We start from the raw sequence: 25,890 nt of genomic DNA, 5'->3' as shown, positions 1-25,890 counted from the left end.
AAATAGAACTACCATACGATCCAGCAATCCCACTACTGGGCATATACCCTGAGAAAGCCATAATTCAAAGAGTCATGTACCACTGCAGCTCTATTTACAATAGCCAGGAGATGGAAGCAACCTAAGTGTCCATCAACAGATGAATGGATAAAGAAGGTGTGGCACATATATAAAATGGAATATTACTCAGCCATAAAAAGAAATGAAATTGAGTTATTTGTAGTGAGGTGGATGGTCCTAGAATCTGTCATACAGAGTGAAGTAAGTCAGAAAGAGAAAAACAAATACTGTATGCTAACACATATATATGGAATCTAAAAAAAAAAAAAAGGTCATGAAGAACCTAGGGGCAAGATAGCAGTAAAGATGCAAACCTACTAGAGAATGGACTTGAGGATATGGGGAGTGGGAAGGGTAAGCTGTGACAAAGTGAGAGAGTGGTATGGACATATACACACTACCAAACGTAAAACAGATAGCTAGGGGGAAGCAGCCGCATAGCACAGGGAGATCAGCTTGGTGCTTTGTGACCACCTAGAAGGGTGGAATAGGGAGGGTGGGAGGGAGGGAAGGACAAGAGGGAAGAGATACGGTAACATATGTATAACTGATTCACTTTGTTATAAAGCAGAAACTAACACACCATTGTAAAGCAATTATACTCCAATAAAGATGTAAAAAAAAAAGAATACACACAGTATGATTTCCATTTCTATAGAAATCAAAAATGAACAATTAGAAAATATACTACTTAGGGATATATCCAAGTAGACAGTAAAACCATAAAGTAAAGCAAGGGAAAAAAAATGCAAAACAAGAATGCTCTCATTCTTAAACTGGGTACTGAATACAGACACTCTTTTATTATCGTCTAAACAGTGCATGTAGAGTGTCTTGATATGTATGACACTTCCATATTAAAAAAAAAGTCCCTCTAGCTTATGCAGGTATTAAGATACTAAACCACAGTGAACAGAACATTCTAAAAACAGGGGAGGGCTCTTGTATATGATTAATAAGTGACTGAAAATAGCATGTCAAGGCGCTCAAAACAGCTTCTTACCACCCCAAAAATCTGTGGGTCAGTGTGGGGTTACTCTGATGTGAATCTTTCCCTTGTAACTAGATTATAGAAATTTGTTAAACTAGGATTGACTTTGAAATGACTATGTGGCAACTGCCAGTACCCATGAGACCAAAAGATTGCCAAGAACAGGTTGAGGTTTTTGTTCATTGCAATGAAGGAAAACACATGCCATGAAGAACCACAGGAAGTCTCAGTAAGAGGGCGTTTGAAAGGATTTAATATAGAATTTTGGGTTATGTTAGGTAATTATGGGGAGAGTTCAAGGCAACAGGGATTTGCTCTAGATTAGGTGATGTCAGGAAGTGGGGACAACGCTATGATTGGTATCTTAAGTTTTATCAAGAAGATGGGCCAACTAAAAGGCTAAAGCTGTAATTGGTAAGGAGGTAGCAGAGATTCACATTAGCCAAGAGAGGGGGATGTCTGATACTTTGTGGCTTGACCAGTCACCTTGTTTTGGTCTATGCTTAGACAAGATTATGAAGTATTCTTATTTTCTCTCACTTCATCCTGGTTGCAGAGTGATCCTGTGGGAGGCTGGTGCTCTGAGGTCGTTTTTGTCCACCAGGAGAACCGCCACAGCCTGCCTGTAAGTGCCAGATCAGCTCCCAACAACATCAAGGCCCACATGTAAATGTCAGATCAGTTTCGGGATGTCAGGAGCTGTATTTCTCTTCCTCATAACAAAGCACTATATATTTCCTCCTGCGTTCTCTGTGTGTATCTTCCAACCATTGGTACTATCCTCTTTTAAGTTACTGAGACTAATATTTTGTCTATTTCAGTTATATTTCATCTGTTTGCAGTAATCACTACAAATTCATCAAAAACACAACCACCAGGTTCCTCCTTTAAAATTACAAAGACTTTCACAAGGACATACAGCAGCATGAAACGTCACCACATGGCACGAATATATATAAGATCAGCTCATCAATATCATATTAGAACTATTTCATTTGGGGGATCTCTATCATGTCACTTTTATCTTAGGGGTCTTTCTGAGTTCAACTGAGGTGCTAATTAGGAAAAATGATCATTATGACTGTCTTTGTGTTGCATGGCAACTGCCTCAGCTAACATAATCATGTGGAATTTTGTAGGTCTCATTAAGATAGCAACATGAACTAACTGGCTGTGTCGGGGATCCCTTTCATTCTATTTCTATAGAGTTACTTTTAAAACTAGACCAACAGCAACCAACTTGTTAAAACCAGAAGGGGTTGGAGAAAATGTCAAGGGTTGCTCAGCCCACTGTAAGAGGGAGCCTCCCTCTATCAGTCCTTGCTATAATCGTTTTCAGTGCTACAGCAATAAAATCTCTTTACTTTTATCCAATCCAAGGTAAATGACAATAAAGGTTGTGTTTCCAACTGATTAGAGAATGAGTCACTTTCTGACTCATTTCATCTCTTAGAGGTCAGGGTGGGAATTTCAATTTTATGGTCTATTGAACATGGAGACAGCCCACTGGCACTGCAGCATTCTCTCACAACAAATAAAGGACATTCGCTGCCAATAAAATATCATTCACACTTCCTTTTTGAAAACCACTCCATGAACAGCAAATAAGATACTTCCAGCACTGACAGATACTCTCTGAGATTTCATAGACTCATAGCTGGAATATTGAAGAAATTAAAAATGAGGAGGGATTTTGTTTATATCAAGTTAAACACTCATCATGTAAATTTCCAGCTGTCACAGATGCTAACAACTATTAATTGTTGTTGTCAAAGAGGTGTAAGAACCAATGAGAGCTCTGCTTCTTCCTCTACTTTGAGACAACAATGTAATAAACTCATCTTCCTCCTTAGACTCTGAAACCACTGAGTGTAGTCCATGTTTTATTCATCTTTGTATCCCTATCCCCTAGTATACCAACAGGTTATCAATAAATGTTGTAGGACGGATGGATGGATGGGTCAAAGGATAGATCAATTGGATAAGTGGATAGCTGGGTTTATTAAGTTACTGTCATACCAATAAAAGAAGTACAAGTGATTCAGAAGTTCTGTATTGATGCATTAACATCTCCTAAGGAGGACATAGAACCTTCAATTTGTTATTATTTATTCTTACACCCTTCTGACAACAACTTGTCTTATACCTTTCAGTGACAGCTGGAAATTTGCTCTGTTCAGAAGGCAAATGTATTTGGCACGTCTCTCATGTGTATGTGTATGTGTGTGTGTGTACATGTATTTTAATTCCATTCTCCTGACAGAAGAAAACCACATTTGTTCCATAACTTGCTTAAGCCTGACATGCTTTAAGTGGGACCCTGCCACTTATTCATTCATTCATTTATCCATTCATTTGCTTATTCATCCATCCATCTAATCATTTAACAAATATTCACTGAGTACCTGCTATAGGGATTCTTTTAGGCACTAGAACTACTTCATTGAACATTATAGATAAAAAACCCTGCCCTCATGGTTATGAAGCTGATATTCTAGTGGAGGAAGAAAGATAATAAACAAGATAAGTAAAGTATATAGCATATAAATATTAAGAGGAAAAAACACAGGAAGGGGTTATGTTAGTTTGGGTAGGCTAACTTCCATAATGAACAACTTGCAAATTCCATTGGCTTAACACATTAAAAGTTTCTCTCTATATATATAACCTAATGTTGATCTGACAAGATTTAGGGGAAATTTTGTGTGAATTAGACCCGCAGTTACCATCCATACTGACTAGCAGATGAGTTGATGGCAAAACTTTCAATTAGCAATGCATGGATACACAAGCCCCTTGGGTCTTGTACTGAAAAGAATGTTTCAGTAATTACAACTGGCATTTAGAAATTAAAGACAAAATTACTCTCCCCATACAGAAGCTTGAGGCAACTCCTGATTGATTGAAAGACCCATGAGTCACAGTCCCTAGTTACTGTTGTCTGAGCAAATGAGGGTCCAGGGTGTAGGGAAGAGGCAAACAGTAATGGAATAAAAAATGGAAATGATTAAATACTAGGGATCAAATAAAAGAATACTGTATAAGAATTGAAGAAATAGTTATTGAGAAATTCCTTAAGTCCTCAGACCCTGCAACTGGAAGGTCAGTCATTTGTTAAAATCCCATTTCCTTTCTTCTCTGCCCTGAAATGGCAAACCACACCTTGGCAGAGTCTGGTGGGAAAAGAGCTGGGTGGAAAAAACAAACAGACAAACTTTGATACTTATTCAATCCAACTCTACTAACACACATTCTGTCCTCTTAGTGTTCTTATTTCCACTATTTATAATATATAAAATCAATCACCTCTCTTATCTAATAGGTATATTTTGAGACCTTGTAGGACTCTTCCCTAGGAATAAATGTGATCTGAAAACAGATCTGCTCTCTCAGGGACTAAGGCTCCAAGATGGATAAATACAAAGAAAATCCCACCTAGGTGTCGTATAATAACTGTTAAAAATCCAATGGAAAAGGGGAAAATATTAAAAGTAATTGAAGAAAAATATCATTACCTTCAAAGGAGCAACAGTATATTGACATCTGATTTTTTAACAGAAACACTGGAAACCAGAAGCCACTGGAATAATATCTTCAAATTACTGAAAGTTAACAACTGCTAACCAAGAATTGAATAAGCTGGCAAAAACATGTTTGGAACTGAGTGAAATAAAGCCATGCTAAGAAAAACAAAACTTGAGAGTATTTATCACTAGGAGAACTTACACTAAAGGAAATGCTAAAGGTTACCCTTTAGGCAGAGGGAAAATTATTCCAGATAGAAATACAGAGATGTAGTAATAAAGAATATAGAGCAACAAGAAGGGTAACTATGTAGTAAATTTAAGTGAATATTGACTACAAAATAATAATATCTTGTGGGATTAAGTATGTTATAGACTGAATGTATCCCCCCCACAATTCAAATGTTGAAACATAACTCCCAATGTGATGGTATTTGGAGGTGGAGCCTTTGGGAGGTGATTGATCCCCTTATAAAAGAGACCCCAGAGAGCTCCCTTGCCCTTTCTGCCATGTGAGGACACAGTAAGACTATAGCTATGAACCAGAAAGCAGACCCTCACCACACAACAAATCTTCAAGAACCCTGATCTTAGACTTCCCAGTCTCCAGGACTATGAAAAATAAATGGCTGCTGTTTAAAAGCCACCCAGTCTATGGTGTTCTGTTACAGCTGCCTGAATGGACTAGGACAAGCTATATATATCTATAAGTATAAATACATATGTGTGTATATGTGTGTGCACAGATATAGATAGACATACAGCTATTTAAAATACACAATAGCACTAGGAGGGGAGTAAAGGGAATTAAAGAGTCTTAAGGTCCTGCTATTGTCTTGGAAGTACCAAAAGTACTAATTAATATTAGATTTTAACAAGTCAAGAATGTATGTTGTAATCTCTAGAGTAATCCTTAGATGAGTGATAAAAAAATGTATAGATATTAGAGGAGATAAATAGAAAAATACTTAGACAACCTAAATGAAGGCAAATAAGTAGAGATAAAAGAACAGAATAGATGGGACAAAGAGAGAATGAGTAAATGAGAGGCAGATTTTAAGTAAAATATGTGAGTTATTTCATTACTACAAATGGAACATATATGCTAATTAAATGACAATTGTCAGACTAGATTTAAAACATGTGCATGCAATTATATGCTGCCTACAAGAGACACACCTTAAACATAAGGAAACAGAGGGTTGAAAGTAAAGAATAAGGAGGATTTACCAAGCATACACTAACCAAAGAAAGCTATTGCAGCCATACTAACTGCAAAGTAAACTTCAAGGAAAAAATCATAACTAGAGATAAGGAAAGATTTTTCATAATTATAAAGGTTTCTGTACACGTGTAAGATCTCAATTCTAAATATTTAAGTACTCAAGACTCTAACTTCAACATATATAAAGCAAATATTATCAAACTAAAAGGAAAAATAGAAAATCCACAATCATTATTGAGAGAGGTTAGTATATATTTCTCTCAATATCAGATATAATATGTAGATTAAAAAATCAGTAGGGATATGGAAGATTTGGACAACACAATTAACAAACATCATTAAAAGACATAACTAGGATACTCAAATCAATCCTGCAGAATTCATTTTCTTTCAAGAAAACAGGAAATATTTAACAAAACTGACCCTATTCTGGGCCAAATTTCAAATACTGAAACCACACAGAGTATGTTCTCTGACCACAGTGGAATTAAGCTAGAATTCAGTATCAAAAAAGGATACAGAAAATCTCTAGGAAATTATAAATTAAGAAAGACAATCATAAATAATTCACAGTTAAAGAAAAAGATGATGATGGAAATTAGCAAATAGAAAGAATGAAATGAATATCATAAAAATAATTGATATGTGTGGGATGCAGCTAAAGCAGTGAAAACAGGGAAATTCATATCCTTAAATGTATATGTCATAAAAGAACAAAGGCTGGAAAATCAAGTATCTAAATACCTGAATCAAAAAATTGTTAATCAAAAATAAATTCAGGGCTTCCCTGGTGGCGCAGTTGTTGAGAGTCCGCCTGCCGATGCAGGAGACACGGGTTCGTGCCCTGGTCTGGGAAGATCCCACATGCCGTGCAGCAGCTGGGCCCGTGAGCCATGGCCGCTGGGCCTGCGTGTCCAGAGCCTGTGCTCCGCAACGGGAGAGGCCACAACAGTGAGAGGCTCATGTAACGCAAAAAAATAAATAAATAAATAAATAAATTCAAAGAAAGTAAAAGAAAAGAGCAAGGAAGAAACCAATAAAATTGAAAATATACAATATGGCAAGAAAAAAGATATAAGTATTAGAAAAGATAGTATAATTGTGCAGAAATAAAATCTGAAAGGCACCACAGAAACTGTTATAATTAAGAAGTGATTTAACAAGATTTCTGGATACAGATTAGACTACCCAAATCAATTCGTATTTCTACATATCAACAACAATTAGAAAACAAAAATTTTTAAAGCATACTATTTATAATAACATAAAAATCAAATACTTGGAATAAATATAATAATGTATAAGACCAGGAAAACTATAAAATATTACTGAGAGAAATTAAAGGCAAATAAATGAAGGGGCACATAGTGTTTGTCGATTGAGAGACTATATACTGAAAGATATCAATTCTGTCCAAAAGTATCTACTGATGTAATGCAGCCCCTATAAAAATGCCAGTAGGACTTGTTTTCTGGAAAGCTGATTCTAAAACATATTTGAAAATACCAGAGGCCAATAATACTCAGGGCGTTTTGAACAAAAACAAAAAAGTAGGAAGTCTAGTGGATATAAAATTTTATTATAAAGCTACAATAATGAAAATAATGTGTCATTGGCACAATGTTAGACATAATAGAGTGTTCAGAAATGATACTTGATTTGTGAAGGTTAACACTGTACAGCAGTGAAAAAATAATCTTCAGTGAATGGTGCTGGGTCAAGTAGATACCCATATTAAAATATGAAAATGAATCCCTAACTAGCAGCATATACAATCTAGTTGGAACTCATTTTTCTAAGTGTAAAGATAAAAGCTAAAATAATAACAATTACAGAAGATCACATGGGAGAATATTTTCATCATTTGGGAGTTAGAAAAAGTTTTGTTTTGTTTTTTTAAACAGAACACAGAAAAAAAATCCCACTAATCTCATATAGGAAAAGATGAACAAATTGAGTTATGAAAACTTAAGAGATTTCTGTTAATCAATGGCACCAGTAAGAGAACAAAAAGGCAAGTCAGAAGTTGGGAAAAAATATCTCCAACACAAGGAACCAACACTGTTTGTATGCAGGATATATAAAGAACTCCTTCACACTAGTCAATAAAAGACTGACAATCTAATAGAAAAAAAGAGACCTGAACTAGTACTTCACAAAAAGGATGTTCAGATGGTCAATAAACATATGAAAATATCTTCATTCTCAATAGTAATAAAGAAAAATGCAAAGTGATCTACTGTACACCCAACAAAATTATGAAAATAGAAAAACAAAAAACAGGGTTGGTAAAAATATCAAGTAATCAACTTCCAGGCATTGCTAGTGAGAGGATAACCTGGAACAACCTGTAAGTTATAAAACAGTGAAAATAAGTAGACAGCTGCCAAATGCAACAAAAATGGATGTCTCACAAACATACTGTTGACCAAAAGTCCTTAGAAACAAATAAACACACCCTGTATGAGTCAATTTATATAAAATATAAAAAAGTCAAAGTTAATCTATGGTGTTAGCAGGAGAGTATTTATACCTGGGGAATAAGAAGGGACTAGTGTTTGCGAGGAGGAAGAAGAAAGGTTTCTGGGGTGTTAGTAATGTTCTATTTCTTCACCTGAATGATAGTTACACAGAAATTGTGATGATTTGCAAAGCTGTACACCACTGCTTCTCAACCCCAAGTGACTTTTGCTCTTCAGGGGACATTTGGCAATGTCTGGAGGAACTTTTCATTGTTACCACTGGAAAAGGGCGGAGTGCTACTGGCGTCTAACGGGTAGAGGCCAGGGATGCTGCTAAACATCTTATAGTACACAGGACAGCCCCTCCCCCTCCCTCCTCCACAAAGTTTCATATTGTCCACAATATCGGTGATGTTGAAACTGAGAAATCCTGTTGTACACTTGTCATTTGTGCCCTTTTGTGTAAGTTAACTCTAGTTTTTTTAAAAAAGCCATGTGCATGTTTTTTATTCATAAACAGAAAGGATGCTAGCCTCTTTCCAAGTTTTCCTCTTTCTATTCATTTGCTTCTTGTTAATTTGATTTGTTGTCCTCTAGTGGTCACTAAGGGTGGAGAGGGACAAATGCTCCCGCAAAATTGCATACAAGCAAAACTATAATTGAGGAAATTCTGTCCATTAATTATTTCCTCTACAACTCATTATTTGACTATACTGGAAGAACCTTTATATCCAACTCTGAAATGCCAAGTAAAGGAAAGCAGAATTGGAGAAAGCATTATCCCACACAGAAACAAATTTTCTAGGAAGAGTCCAGGGTCTAAAAGAGCAACTTCTGCATTACTTACATGAGTCACAGATGTATCATGTTTCTTTTAAGTAGAAAGCAAAGTGCATTATTGATACTTTTCTGTATATGTATACGGAGAAATATCCGAAGTAAATACTTTGATTTCATGGGAAAAACAGGAAGGTACCCAGGATTATTTTTGCATCTTGATTTGCAGATGACTAGACTCAGTTTAGAGAAAGAATACCAATATCAACAAAAGCTACGTCGCAACACATTATGTCAATGATTCCATCAGTGCTCATTCCTCCAGATCTGGTAAATGATGTTTGCCAATGACTACGAGGCAAGTATGAAGAGGAATTTACGCGAGACAAAGAACTGAAGATGGTTGCTTAGGTAAATCAAAGTAATGTATCCAAAGAAAGAAATGAGATACCTTAAATGGTTCATTGCTTTAGAGCTGCTTATCTCAATGTAGTGTGGAAACACAGCATGAACTGCTCAATTTATGATCAATTTTATGAAAAAGTACAGGAGAAATAACATTGGTTAAATAATGCAATCAGTGAACACAGGAGACCTCAATAGAACACAGTCGTCCTCATTCAGAGAAGGTGGAAATGAAGGTCACTCACTCTTACTACTAAACTATTCACTTTTCCTCCCAAGATAGCCTCTTAACTCCTATAAGAGAATGAGTTAGTGAGGATAAAAGATAAACCCAACCCAACCAAACCAGGTAAACCTGATGTGATGCCAGCATCCCCAACCTCAACCACAGGAAAGAGAGGTCAACATGGAGCTGCCTGGAGATGAGATTATTAGGTGCCATCCAGAGCAGAAGAGATGAAGGGACCTTGGGAGGGAGAAAACGTACCAGTTGATCCAGGGTCAGATTTCTTAAAAGGATGGAGTTTGGCATGCCCAAGGAGTAGTAGAGACCTTATCGTGCTTGGACTCCAGTTTAACTGAACTTAGAAAACAATGACTCTTGATGTGCACCCTGGCTGGCAGGGTGAAACCCACAGCCATGACATTCCCGCAGGCTAAACACGGAGGCGAATGATAAAGCTGTCTCCCTTCACCCTTTCTTAAGAACTAGGTTGGGAGGAAATTCAGGGGCTACTTCAACTGATGTGAAGAGCAGGCTGGATATTTGATACTCATCTCGCCAGTCACACCAAATGTCTAAGAATGTCTCAAGGGCAATTGTCTGTGCCTTCTGAGAAGCCACGTGGAGCCAGGTATGGCTCTAAGAAAGCCAGAGGGTGGTTTTCAGATGCAGCAAGAGACCATGTTCTGTGAGGCTTCCAGTTGTACTGTGTTTTATAGTTTTAAAAAATAAGCATAATGTTCCGTTTTTGTCTGTCTGTCCCTTCCTCTCTCTCTCCCTCTCTCTCTCTGTCTCTCTCTCACACACACACACCACACCCTGCCAAGGCAGTGCTGAGCCTGTGGCTGGGCTACACTTTTAGTTCTACTCTCTATCCCTATCTTTTAAATACTCTTCTTCCTTCTTGCTTTCCCCCACTCCAAACCCTTCAGTCATCAAAACGGACTTTCCACACAAAGGCAAGAAACTCACGCGACTCTGGCACAGACGGTGCAGCGCCAGCTGCCACCAAGGCCTGAGACCCGGCACTGGCTGCACACTCTGAGTGAGCAGGCCTGGCACGGGTCTCCGCGGTCGAATATCAAGCCCAGGTTTCTCTGACAGCGAGCACAGACCCTGCTGGTCTCTTGCTGAGTCTTCCCACTTCTACGTTTTGCTTCCAAAAGTTCATTTTTCAGCTTCCTGGAAGAAGAGAAAAAAAATCACTTACAAAAATCCCCAAAAACAAAGCAGAGGAGCAGAGCTATCTTCATTTAAGGGGTGTTTTCATTTGGAAGAATATTTGAAAGAATCAAGGAGTTAGAGTCAAATGACTCAAAAAACACAATTTCTCCCTCCAGAATCAATAATCCTTTGATCTCAGTAGTGGAAAAACATAATGTTTCTGTTTTAATTTGACATCTTCCACTAGCACTACTATTTTGCTATTAGTATTTATTTACATTCCACTCTATCTTCTCCAGGGTATCCTTGATACCATAACATGGGAATACAACCCCAGTCTACAGGCATGCACAATACCATGTTCTCTCCTTGCCTAGATATATTACATGAGGCGAGAGTGTGAAATCAAGCTTGGCAACATGGGTACTTTCCTTAAGAGAGCCAATGAAGAGTTTGCTGCAAAGACACTGTCCATCATTTCAGGTCAAAATGCTTCCGCTTAACATATGAGGGTTTCCAACAACTTCCACTGACCTGGGGGCTCTGCTATTAGATATGCCTTTCTTTGAATAGAGGTTCCATCATGAATTACTTGTTCAACCTTAAACAATGATTTACCCACTCAACTTCAGTCTCTTCAGTTCTAAACTGGGAGTATTAACATTCTATTGGGACTCTTTTTTGTTTTGTTTTGTTTTTTTCCAGTACGCGGGCCTCTCACTGTTGTGGCCTCTCCCATTGCGGAGCACAGGCTCCGGACGCGCAGGCTCAGCAGCCATGGCTCACGGGTCCAGCCGCTCCGCGGCATGTGGGATCTTCCCAGACCAGAGCACGAACCCGTGTCCCCTGCATTGGCAGGCGGACTCTCAACCACTGCGCCACCAGGGAAGCCCAACATTCTACTGGGACTGCTTTTAAGATTAAATGAGAAGATGCTGGACTAGGAGGATGTGGAATTCACATCTCCGCACAACTAGGGCACCTCGCAGGCACCAGTTGGGGACCACGGACACCTAAGGGGACAGGAGGAACCCCCTAGCAACCAGGTAGGACGTGGGGAGTGGGGGGTAGTGAGGGGGAGTGAAGGGGGAGGAGAAGTGGAGGCAGGACAAGACCAGCGCCCCTGAGGGGTGGCTGTGGGAGGGGAAGGGATCCCACACCCGAAGGGGGAAATTGGGGGACCACTGGAAGGGCAGAGGATCAAAAGGGAGCGTGGCCAGGTTTCCACTGCCCACTTGGGCCCCCAGGAGCCTGCTGAGATCCTCTGCTCACCAAGGCCGCCTCTAGCCACGCAGGTTCTGAGGGACTGGGAGGGAGGGAAGGGGGAGCAAAAGTAAAGGCCGGACCAACAGGACCAACACACCTGAGGGGCGGCTGGGGGAGGGAAGGAGTTCCTACACCCAGCGGGATCCACTCACAGGTTAGGGGGTCCAGCGGGGAAGGAGGAGAACAGAAGGGTACGGGGATGGGGGGTAGTGGAGGAACGGAAGGGAACGCAGCCAGCGCTTTCCCTATCCACTTAGGCACCAGGGAGCCTGTTGGGCTCCGGGGCCTAATCCTCTGCCCTCTGGAGCCTCCCTCCTGCCGTGCAGAGCCCAAGCCCACCCCTACACTCCCACCCAGGGCCCTACTGCTGCACTCAGAGACCCCGACCAACACTGTGCCTAAACCCCACCCACACACCCTCACTCAGGGCCCTACCTCCAAACTCCGGAACTCCACGCTCCAGAAGCCCTCCTTTCCACGTGCTGCCTCTCCCCTTCCCTGCAGGTCCTAAGCAGAGGCCCTGCCCCACGCTTGAACTTTGCCCTGCCTAGGCTCCACCCCCAAGGCCTTTTCCCACTGTGGTCCTGAGCCTGGGCCCTGACCCATGCTCAAACGTCACCCCACCCACCCCCATGTAGGTCCCGCCCCACCCTAGACCCCACCCCTGCCTAAGTTCCACCTCCCACCTAAACTCCTCCCGCCACAGCCAAGGCTTTTTTTCCCCCCGTTTTTCCTCTTTTAGATTAGGGCTCTGTTTTACCTTGCTGATTTCTTTATATTTTTACTTTTTCTAATAAATCTTTTATTTTTCTAATTTTATTTTATTCTTTATACTTTGTTATTGTTCTGCTCCTTTTGGCTTGTTCGCCTTTTTTTTTCCTCTTTCTGTTGTGGTTTTATTTTACCTTGTTGCAGTTGTTTCAATTATATTTTAATTTTTCCTGATATATTTTTTATCTTTCTAATTTTATTTTATTTTTTATTCTTTGTTATTGTATTGCTCCTTCTTTCTTTTCTTTTTTTTTTTTTTTTTGCCATGCCACATGACTTGCAGGATCTTGGTTCCCAGGCCGGAGGTCGTGCTCAGTGAGCTCCTGTGGTAGGAGCTCCGAGTCCAAACCACTGGACTAGCAGAGAACCTCAGACCCCAGGGAATATTAATAGGAGTGAGGTCTCCCGGAGGTCCTCATCTCAGCACCAAGATCAGGCTCTATCCAACTGCCTGCAAACTCCAGTGCTGGACGCCTCAGGCCAAACAACCAGTAAGACAGGACTACAGCCCCACCCATTAAAAATAAAAGAAACGACAAAAAAGTATGTTACAGATGAAGGAGCAAGGTAAAAACCTACAAGACCAGATAAATGAAGATGAACTAGGCAACCCACTTGAAAAAGAATTCAGAGTAATGATAATAAAGATGATCCAAAATCTCAGAAACAGAATGGGGAAAATACAAGAAATGTTTAACAAGGATCTACAAGAACTAAAGAGCAAACAAACAGTGATGAACAACACAATAATTGAAATTAAAAAAACTCTAGGAGGAAACAATCACAGAATAACTGAGGCAGAAGAATGGATAAGTGAACTGGGAGAAAAAATGGTAGAAATAACTGCCGGGAGCAGAATAAATAAAAAAGAATGAAAAGAACTGAGGACATCTCAGAGATCACTGGGACAACATTAAACCCACCAACATGCAAATTACAGGGTTCCTAGAAGAAGAGAGAAAGACAGAGTCTGACAAAATATTTGAAGAGATTATAGTTGAAAACGTCCCTAACATGGAAAAGGAAATAGTCAATCAAGTCCAGGAAGCACAGAGCGTCCCATAAAGGTTAATCCAAAGAGAAACACGCCAAGACACACTTTAAACAAGCTATCAAAACTTAAATACAAAGAAAAAATATTAAAAGCAGCAAGGGAAAAGCAACAAATAACATACAAGCGAATCCCCATTAGGTTAACAGCTGATCTTTCAGCAGAAACTCTGCAAGCCAGAAGGGAGTGACAGGACATATTTAAAGTGATGAAAGGGAAAAACCTACAACCAAGATTACTCTACCCAGCAAGGATCTCATTCAGATTCGATGGAGAAATCAAAACCTTTACAGACAAGTAAAAGCTACAATAATTCTGCACCACCAAAACAGCTTTACAACAAATGCTAAAGGAACTTCTCTAAGCGGGATACACAAGAGAAGAAAAAGACCAACAAAACCAAAAGCAAATCAATTAAGAAAATGATAATAGGAACATACATATTGATAATCACGTTGAATGTAAATGGATTAAATGCTCCAACCAAAGGACACAGGTTGAATGGATACAAAAACAAGGCCCTCATATATGCTGTCTACAAGAAACCCACTTTAGGCCTAGGGACACATACAGACTGAAAGTGAGGGGATGGGAAAAGATATTCCATGCAAATGGAAATAACAAGAAAGCTGGAGTAGCAATACTTATATCAGATAAAATAGACTTTAAAATGAAGATAGTTAAAAGAGATAAGGAAGGACACTAGGACACTACATAATGATCAAGGGATCAACCCAAGAAGAAAACATAACGATTATAAATATTTATGCACCCAACGTAGGAGCACCACAATACATAAGGCAAATGCTAACAGCCGTAAGAGGAGAAATCGACAGTAACACAATACAGGGGTACTTTATAACACCCCACTTACACCGACAGACAGATCATCCAGACAGAAAATAAATCAGGAAACACAAGTTTTAAATGACACAACAGACCAGATAGACTTAACTGATATTTTTAGGACATTCCCCCTGAAAGCAGAAGAATATACTTTCTTCCTAAGTGCACACAGAACGTTCCCCAGAATAGATCACATCTTGGGTCACAAATCAAGCCTTGGAAAATTTAAGAAAATTGAAATAGTATTGAGCATCTTTTCCGACCACAACGCTATGAGATTAGAAATCAATTACAGGGGAGAAAAACAGAAAAAAGCCACAAATACATGGAGAGAAACAGTGCGCTGCTAAATAACCAAGAGATCACTGAAGAAATCAGAGATAGTCAAAAAATACCTAGAAACAGGGCTTCCCTAGTGGCACAGTGGTTGAGAGTCCGCCTGCCGATGCAGGGGACACAGGTTCGTGCCCCGGTCCGGGGAGATCCCACATGCCATGGAGCGGCTAGGCCCGTGAGCCATGGCCGCTGAGCCTGCGCGTCTGGAGCCTGTGCTCCGCAACGGGAGAGGCCACAACAGTTAGAGGCCTGCGTACCGCAAAAAAAGAAAAACAAAAAAGAAACCGAGAAACAAATGACAACAAAAACACGACAATCCAAAACCTATGGGATGGAGCAAAAGAAGTTCTAAGAGGGAAGTTCATAGCAATTCAAGCTCTCCTCAAGAAACAACAAAAATCTCAAACAATCTAATCTTACACCGAAAGGAACTAGAGAAAGAAGAACAAACAAAACCCAAAGTTAGTAGAAGAAAAGATATCATAAAGATCAGAGCAGAAATAAATGAATTAAAAACAAAGAAACAACAGCAAGATCAATAAAACTAAAAGCTGGTTCTTTGAGAAGATAAATAAAATTGGTAAACCTTTAGCCAGACTTATCAAGAAAAAAAAGGAGAGGACTCGAATCAATAAAATTAGAAATGAAAAAGAAGAGATTACAACTGACACTGCAGAAATACAAAAGATCATAAGAGACTGCTACAAGCAACTATATGCCAATAAAATGGACAACCTGGAAGAAATGGACAAATTCTTGGAAAAGTACAACCTTCCAAGATTGAACCAGGAAGAATTAGAAAATATAAACAGACTGACCACAGGTAATGAAATTGAAACTGTAAGTAAAAATCTTCCAACAAACAAAAGTCTAGGACCAGATGGCTTCACAGGCAAATTCTATCAAACATTTAGAGAAAAGGTAACACCTATCCTTCCCAAACTCCTGCAAAAAATTGCAGAGGGAGGAACACTCCCAAACTCATTCTACAAGGCCACCATCACCTGGATACCAAAACCAGACAAAGGTATTTAAAAAAAAGAAAATTATAGACCAATATCATTGAAGAACATAGGCACAAAATTCCTCAACAAAGTACTAACAAACAGAATCCAACAATACATTAAAAGGATCATATACCATGATCAAGTGGGATTTATCCCAGGGATGCAAGGATTCTTCATTATACACAGAACAATCAATGTGATACACCATATTAACAAATGAAAGAATAAAAACCATATGATCATCTCAATAGATACAGAAAAAGTTTTTGACAAAATTCAACACCCATTTATAATGAAAACTCTCCAGAAAGGAGGTACAGAGGGAACCTACCTCAACATAATGAAAGCCATATATGACAAATCCACAGCAAATATCATTCTCAATGGTAAAAAACTGAAAGCATTTCTTCTAAGATCAGGAACAAGACAAGGATGTCCACTCTCATCAGTATTATTCAACATAGTATTGGAAGTCCTAGCCACAGCAATCAGAGAAGAAAAAGAAATAAAAGGAAAACAAATTGGAAAAGAAGAAGTAAAACTGTCACTGTTTGCCGATGACATGATACTATACACAGAAAATCCTAAAGATGCCACCAGAAAACTACTAGAACTAATCAATGAATTTGGCAAGGGTGCAGGATACAAAATTAATACACAGAAATCTCTTGCATTCCGATACACTAACAATGCAAGATCGAAATGAGAAATCAAGGAAACAATCCCATTTACCATCACAACAAAAAGATTAAAATACCTAGGAATAGACCTACCTAAAGAGGCAAAAGACCTGTACTCAGAAAACTATAAAACACTGATGAAAGAAATCAAAGATAACATAAACAGATGGAGAGATATACAGTGCTCCTGGTTTAGAAAAATCAATATTGTGAAAATGACTGTACTACCCAAAGCAATCTACAGATTCAGTGCAATCCATATCAAATTACCAATGGCATATTTCACAGAAGAAGAAATTTTACAATTTGTATGGAAACACAAAAGACCCTGAATAGCCAAAGCAATCCTGAGAAAGAAAAACGGAGCTGGAGGAATCAGGCTCCATGACTTCAGACTATTCTACAAAGCTAGAGTAATCAAGACAGTATGGTACTGACACAAAACCAGAAATATAGATCAATGGAACAGGATAGAAAGCCCAGAGATAAACCCACACACATATGGTCACCTTATCTTTGATAAAGGAGGCAGGAATGTACAGTGGAGGAAGGACAGCCTCTTCAAGAAGTGGTGCTGGGAAAACTGGACAGGTACATGTAAAAGTATGAGATTAGATCACTCCCTAACACCATATACAAAAATAAGCTGAAAATGGATTAAAGACCTAAATGTAAGGCCAGAAACTATCAAACTCTTAGAGGAAAACATAGGCAGAACACTCTATGACGTAAATCACAAGATCCTTTTTGACCCACCTCCTAGAGTAAGGGAAATAAAAACAAAAATAAACAAATGGGACCTAATGAAAGATAAAAGCTTTTGCACAGCAAAGGAAACCATAAACAAGATGAAAAGACAACCCTCAGAATGTGAAAAAATATTTGCAAACGAAGCAACTGACAAAGGATTAATCTCCAAAATTTACAAGCAGCTCATGCGGCTCAATATCACAAAAACAAACAACCCAGTCCAGAAATGGGCAGAAGACCTACATAGACATTTCTCCAACAGCTGGCCAACAAATACATGAAAAGATGTTCAACACCACTAATCATTAGAAAAATGCAAATCAAAACTACAATGAGGTATCACCTCACACCAGTGAGAATGGCCATCACCAAAAAATCTAGAAACAATAAATGCTGGAGAGGGTGTGGAGAAAAGGGAACCCTCCTGCACTGTTGGTGGAAATGTAAATTGATACAGCCACTATGGAGAACAGTATGGAGGTTCCGTAAGAAACTAACAATAGAACTACCATATGACCAAGCAATCCCACTACTGGGCATATACCCTTAGAAAACCATAATTCAAAAAGAGTCATGTACCACAATGTTCATTGCAGCTCTATTTACAATAGCCAGGGCATGGAAGCAACCTAAGTGTCCCTCAACAGATGAATGGATAAAGAAGATGTGGCACATATATACAACGGAATATTACTCAGCCATAAAAAGCAAAAAAATTGACTTATTTGTAGTGAGGCAGATGGACCTAGAATCTGTCATACAGACTGAAGTAAGTCAGAAGGAGAAAAACAAATGCCATACGCTAAAACATAAAAAGCGGTACTGATGAACCTAGTGGCAGGGCAGGAATAAAGATGCAGATGTAGAGAACGGACTTGAGGGCAAGGGGAAGCTGGGATGAAGTGAGAGAGTGGCATGGACATATATACACTACCAAATGTAAAATAGATAGCTAGTGGGAAGCAGCCGCATAGCACAGGGAGATCAGCTCGGTGCTTTATGTCCACCTAGAGGGGTGGGATAGGGAAGGTGGGAGGGAGATTCAAGAGGGAGGGGATATGGAGATATATGTATACATATAGCTGATTCACTTTGTTATACAGCAGAAACTAACACAACAATGTAAAGCAAATATACTCCGATAAAGATGTATTAAAAAAAAAAAGTACTGTTTCCCAACTCTCATCCCCACAGATTCTGGTATAATCGGTTTGAGATGTGGCCCATGCAATGATTTTTTTTTAAAGCTCCCCTATGTATTCTAATACACTGCCAGATTTGGAAAACACTCCTCTAGAAGATAGGTTCACTCCCACTTAAATGCTTCACAGACATGCCATTCTTTTGTTATCCAGCTCCATTCCCTCCTTCAATACATTTCCAGAAAAAAACAAAAACAGACAAACAAAAATACCCCCAGACATCCCAGGATCATGGCACACATCTCATACCACCTCCTTCTACACTTGTGGTTCTCTGCTTTGTTATACCCAACTAGATTAGCATCTCCCCAAAGGCAGGAACGATGGCTTTAGTTTCTTATATATACTGCTCAGGACTCAATTCTGTGCTAGATCATAAGATCCTTAAATGTTTAAAACTATTACCTCTTTTGGGCCTTCAAAGTAGCTTATGAGATATTATGAGCCTCATGTTAAAGATAGTAAGCAGTAGAGATAAAATCAGAAAGCAAGTCTTTTAATTCCTAGCCTAATGAGAGATTCGTAAACGGAGAATTTTAAAAGTGAGGAGTAAGGTTTCCAAAAACCTATGGTTCTTTGTCTCGTTCATTCATCCAGTGAGCATTTATTGAGTGCCTATTGTGTGCTAGGCATTCTGTACTTCAGATACGAAAATGAGTCAAAACAGGACACCTACTAAGGACTCCCAGTATCCTTGATGTCAGTCAAGAAGAGGACAAATGATGCAAGATGACTCATCACTCTAGGATGAACAACAAAGTCCTACTGTACAGCACAGGGAACTATATTCCACATCCTGTGATAAACCGTAATGGAAAAGACTATGAAAAAGAATATATATATATATGTGTGTATATATATATATATATATATATGTATATATGTGTATAACTTAATCACTTTGCTGTACAGTAGAAACTAACACAACATTGTAAATCAGCTGTACTTCAATTTTTTAAAAAAACTAAAAATATAGTGGCCATATGATCCGGCATTCCCATTCCTGGGCATATATCTGGAAAAGATGAAAACTCTAATTTGAAAAGACACATGCACCCCCCAATGTCCATAGCAGCACTATTTACAATAGGCAAGACATGGAAGCAACCTAAATATCCCTTGACAGATTAATGGATAAAGAAGATGTGATACACACACATGCGCACACGCGCACACACACACACACACACACACACACACACACACACACACACAATGGAATACTACTCAGCCATAAAAAAGAATAATGCCATTGGCAGCAACATGGATGCACCTAGAGATTACCATACTGAGTGAAGTAAGTCAGAAAGACAAATACCATTTGATATCACTTGCACATGGAATCTAAAATATGACACAAATGAACTTATTTATGAAACAGAGACAGACTCACAAACATAGAAAACAAACTTATGGTCACCAGAAGGAAAAGAGCCTGGGGGAGGGATAAATTAGGAGTTTGATGTTAGCATATAGAAACTATTGTACTATATATAAAATAAACAATAAGGTCCTACTGTATAGCACAGGGAACTATATTCAATATCCTGTAATAAACCATAATAGAAAAGAAAAAAAGAGTCCTCACTCTCTTGTCCAACTGAACACAAATGACCAGAACCCACACACAACACATGCTTTTCTAATCCCTTATTTAGAGCTTACAAAGCATCTTTATGTCCTTTTTCATGAGCAACTGGCTCCTGAAATTGAGTGTAAGAAAAGTTCCACACAATTTACTTTTGAAAACCTGTAAAGGCTACAAGTTTTAAAATAACAGGATGAGTTCTCATTTGAAGATTGCAGTTGTATTATTTGGAAGAGCATTAACAGACCTTTAAACACCTCAGGGCACAGGAGAAATAAAACACTGCCTAGTCAAAATCTGTAACAATTCATGCAACAATGATAAAGAAACACCGTGATCAAAATGAGTAAAACAAAGAACAATCCTAGACTGAGTCCTATCCCAGTAGGCTGGTGGGCCAAAGAATAAGAAACTGAGAACAGGGGGTATTGCAGGATACTCCAAGAGACTAATTCTCTTCCGGAAATAAATTCTATGATCAGGTGCCTGAAGTTTAACTACTTAGCAGCTCCTTAACTACAGTGGGCGAGGCCACTTGGAGAAAGTATGGCCATAAAGTCAAACATTTATATTGCATCTTTCTTTGTGTTCTATTCACAGGACTTTATTTAGCAATTGGGTTTCACTGAGCTCCCACTTCTAGAGTCTGAAAAGACTTGGGACTCTGTATAAATCAGGCCACAGGGAAGCAAGAACTTCAAGGTCCAAACACACCAATTGGGAATTCCTAAGGCAATTGGTGTTAATTGTCCCACATATCCTGAGAGCTAACTGAGACTATGGAAAAAGCTGGGGAGAATTCCATAGGCCGGCATCACTGAAGAAAATGCATAACCTAAAAGTTGAGAATTGTTTTATTTGGCAGACTTTCTGAGGATTTAAGCCCAGGAGGCAGCCTCTCAGATAGCTCTGAGGGGCTGCTCAGAAGAGGGAAAGGACTCAGGAAATATATAAGTTTTGCAAAACACAAACAAACAAACACAAAAACAAAAAACAGGTAGTCGGAACATCAAAAGATTACCGTAAAGTAAACCAACCAAACATCTCAAGTTAATAAATTTAGCGGTTTTCTATGTATGGGAAGATGCAAGAGTCTGGGCTCCTTGAAATCATTCCTTTGATATGCACCTTAGCTACGTAGCAGTATCCAGTTCTTTCCCATCCTGAGTCCCAGCTTACTGGTTTTTCAAATCTCTGAGAAATTGACCTAATTCAATCATATCTAGGATAATTTCACCTTAAATGGACACAACGATTTTCAGACGCTCAAGAAGAAGAGAAAGGATAATGGGAGGGTAACTGCAGCCAGGAAAACAAAGTGTGCAATTGGAGAATAAGTACCAAGGAGAAAGGGAAGTACAGGGAGCTAGGAGAGAGGAACAGGATGGAAGATGTCTCTTTCCTCTGCTTTAATAGTCCCCACTCACAAAGCAAGGTGGACCTCATTTGGTTCCTGCATTGCTGGTCCAGTCTCAGGAAGGTATCTGAGAAAGGTGAGTTTCTGGGCTGTAAGTATTAGGGGAAACACTGACTGAAACTGCCCACCCTGGCCAGGCACCACAGTAACCATCTGCATGCGTTATTTTACAACAGGAGATCCTGGTAAGGAATACAGAACAAGCCACCACCAACCGGAAGAATTCGGGAAAGGTCAAAAGGAGATGAAAGGAGACGCCAGTCCATATGTCCTACCAACCTCCCAGAATCCTCCTTGCTGGAATTCATCTTGGCTGAGGGATGTGTGCACCACCAGCAAGGACCCTGAGTCAGAATGATTGGCCAAAGACAACCCGGAAACTAACCCCATCACCATAAAACCCGAGACTGTGAGCCACGTGGCAGAGCAGTTCTCCTGGGTTCCCTTACCCTCCTGCTCTCCGCCCAGGCGCCCCTTCCCAATAAAGTCTCTTGCTTTGTCAGCACGTGTGTCTCCTCGGACAATTCTTTTCCGAGTGTTAGACAAGACCCTACTCTCGGGCCCTGGAAGGGGTCCCCCTTCCTGCAACATAAGCACAGTATCTGTTCATCTCTCTCATCCACATAAGCTAGAAATGCTTCTGGTTCCAAGTAACAGGCTTAAAAAATTGGTTTCATTTCTTCCCCCCACATACAAGAAATCCAGAATTAGGTAGTTGCTTGTATTAGCTCAGCTGCAAAATCAGGTCATTAAGAATTCATTTCATTCTGATGGTCCCCTATCTTCAAGGTATGGCTCATCATTCTTATGTAAAATGGCCAGGCATCTTCAGCAGAGCATCCAAGTTTAAGGCAGGAAGAATAGGGAGGGCGTGCCAGTTACACCTGTATCTTAATAGAAAAGCAAAAATTGATTCAGAATTCCTTCCATCAAGAAGAACTTCCCTAATGAAGTCCTCCTTAGGTTCCCTTGACCAGACACTGTCACAGCATCACCATTAGCTGCAAGGGAGGCTGGGAAAGTGGAACAACTTGGGACTGCAGATCCCTGCCCTCCTGACATTAGATGTGGTAACATGACTCACACTGGTCCATGAAATGTGATATGTGACTCCAGGTAAAAGCTATAAGAGCAAGTGCATGGTTTATCACAAACCCTCTTCTTTGCATGAAGAATGGCAATGTCCCAAATAGTGTGTACCCTGTAAGTTTGAGTCCTGGTCTGAGTATGCCATGAAATAGAGTCCCTAGCCATCTTGTCATGGACATGTAGCATGAGAGACAAATAAAGCTTCATTGTTATAAGGCTGTTCCCCCAGAGTGGCTTTCTCTGATTACCAAATCTACCACAGATTCCCATCTTAGTCTAACTCAGAGAACTGTGTTCTTTTTCTTCACAGCACTTACCATAATTTTTAATTGTACATTTATTTGGCTGCTTTTACTGGTTTAATGTCTTGCCAACTCCTCTGTAATCTCCACGAGGGTAAGACTGTATCTGTTTTGTTCAGTTTTGCATTTTATAGCACATAAGCAGTGCTGGGAACATAACAGCTATCATTTAATTGAATGAATAAAAGAGAGCATAAGCAAAAGCTGGTGAGTGACCTGAGAAGGAGAAAGGAGGAGGGACGAAGGGAGAAAGAAAGGGAGTGGGTGGGGGGAGAAAATCTCAGCCATACTAGGTATCACGGGGCATTCCAGTACATCTCTCTGGGTCTCAGTACTTCAACTTCAAAATGAAGATGGTAATTCCTTTCGTATCTTCCTCCGAGGGTGTTTGCGAGCGCCAGAGGCAATTGACCATGGTAGTGTGCTTCATGAATTATAGAGCCCTTTACAACATGGTGCCATTATTATTAAAAAAGAGAAGGAGAAGAGAAAAATGTACAATGTTAGATCGGCTAAGAATTCAAATAAAAATTTGCTAAAACTGAAATCAAACACATTTCGAAAAAGTAATGTGAGCCTGAGAAAACTACAGAATGTTCTTAATTACTTGGTAAGGACTTTTAGAACTTTTCCCATCTTCCTTAACCTCATTCCTACACTTTTGTTGACAAAGCAAAACTATTGTGATTCTTGAAAACGTTTAAAGTCTAACCATTTCCTCTCTTTGTTCTTACCTGAAAAGAAACAAAGAATACTGGAGATGGATGAAAATGTGTAGTAGAGGTAAATATGGCCCCAAATCAACTGTTAAAAAGTAATGAAGAATATAAAGAGAAAGAATATTATGAAAAAGATATTACTCAGCCATAAAAAAGAATGAAATAATGCCATTTGCAGCAACAGGGATGGACCTAGAGATGATCATACTAAGTGAAGTAAGTCAGACAGAGAAAGACAAATGCAATATATCACTTATATGGGAAATCTTAAAAAATGATACCAATCAACTTATTTACAAAACAGAAATAAACTGACCGACATAGAAAACAAACTTATGGCTACCGAAGGGTAAAGGGGGGTAGGGATAAATTAGGAGTTTGGGATTAACAGATACACACTATTATATATAAAATAAACAACAAGGATGTACTGTATAGCATAGGAAACTATATTCATATCTTGTGATAACCTATACTGGAAAAGAATCTGAAAAAGAATAGATACACATATACATGTATAACTGAAGCACTCCGCTGTTAACAAATGGAATATTGCCTGCCGTATCAGTAAACAAAGGATGTCACAGTCATCAGCGATTGCAGCCATCAGCCAACGGTGAGCTGTACACTGTACACCCAAAGCCAACACATTATAAATCAACTATACCTCAATTTAAAAAAAATACAAAGAAAAAGAAAAAGGAAAAAAGTTGTTGAAGACATTTACTTCCAGCTAACACCAATTCTTTATTTGAGATCAACTCAGGATGCCCTTGTATTTTAAAATATCAGTTTATTCTTTGTTTCCTTGTTGCTACACAGATACATGTGTATTAACATGCGAACTGATGACCTATATGGAGTTGAAATCCTAAAGACTGAAGAGATGAACGATCTCAACTGTAGTTGAACGACAGAGTACTTTCATTTCTATATTCCAGTGATATACTGAAATCATTTTCTTTCTATCCCATCGTCAAAAATGTTCAATGCATTACAAAGACTGCTTGCTTTATCACTGCACAGACACATTCCTTTCAAATCAGGAATTGCTTTCATTAAAATTCCCGTCACTTGTGTGTGGCATTAACTTTTCTTCTGTTACCCTGTCTAGACCTAATTATCCTGAACACTATTTTGCATCAAATACGCTAGGAATTTTAGAAGAGAAGCAATTAGCTGCCTGGAAGAGGAAGCCACAGAAGCTTCACAAAGCTTCTTTGATTCCTTGACATCTTTACACAATCCTCAATCTCATCTAGCAGAGCACATCAAGGCTCAAGAGAAATAATGAGCAAGCGTGGACTATACAGCGGTCCAGAGCATAAGGCTCTGAAGTCAGACTCCCCGGGTTCAAATCCTGGCCTTGCCCCTTATCTCCTTGGAGACTTTAAGAAAATTACTTAGCCTCTCTGTCTCAAGACTTAAAGAGACTTAACCTGTGTCTCGAAATATTCCCTGCGTTAAAAAAAAAAATAATCAGAGTAGTTACAACCTCATAGGTTTCTTGGGACCATTAAGTAAGATGATGCTGTGGTGAGCGTAAGTAAAGTGTGAAGCACAGCTTGGCACACAGTAGTTGTGGAATAGACCATTCTAGTATGCGTCTCCAAATCTGCGTTCTCCATTTCTCTATTAGTGGAATGTTTAGCTAGGCTCATGGCCACTCAGAGTGAAGACGATATTTCCCAGCATGACCTGCAGTTAGTTTTGCCATGAGACTAAATGTTGGCCAATGTGATGTGATCAGAAATGATACAGGCAACCTCTAGGTCACGCCCCTAATGTTAAAGCGGTATCCCTGTCCCTTGAACCCTTCTTCCTTCCCAGAGGCTGCGATGAGAACACAGGGGTGAGCCACCTTGGATGAAGCGCCAAACTCTCAAGATGGTAGAACTACAGAAGACAAGGCACCCAGACCCATGTTATAATGGAGCCACCATTAACAACATCACAAATCTGCCAAACGGACCAGACTTTTCCATCAGAGAGCAATGTATTATGTTTCCATCTTGTTTAAGCCATAATTAAAACG

General features: G+C 39.3%; 1 protein-coding gene across 2 annotated transcripts in view; it reads right to left on the bottom strand.

Annotated features, from left to right (window-relative positions):
- Positions 1–25,890, bottom strand: part of SYTL5 (synaptotagmin like 5) — a 106,726-nt gene that overhangs the window by 58,383 nt on the left and 22,453 nt on the right. For both annotated transcript variants that reach the window (XM_065900822.1, XM_065900823.1), the window contains exon 2: positions 10,640–10,849. In XM_065900822.1, the coding sequence (XP_065756894.1) occupies positions 10,640–10,849 (210 nt within the window). The remainder of the gene's footprint in view (positions 1–10,639; positions 10,850–25,890) is intronic.

The sequence above is a fragment of the Phocoena phocoena genome, chromosome X (assembly GCF_963924675.1).
Source record: "Phocoena phocoena chromosome X, mPhoPho1.1, whole genome shotgun sequence".
Classification (NCBI taxonomy): domain Eukaryota; kingdom Metazoa; phylum Chordata; class Mammalia; order Artiodactyla; family Phocoenidae; genus Phocoena; species Phocoena phocoena.
The sequence above is the reverse complement of the archived record's forward strand: the minus strand, read 5'-3'. Positions and strand labels throughout refer to the sequence as shown.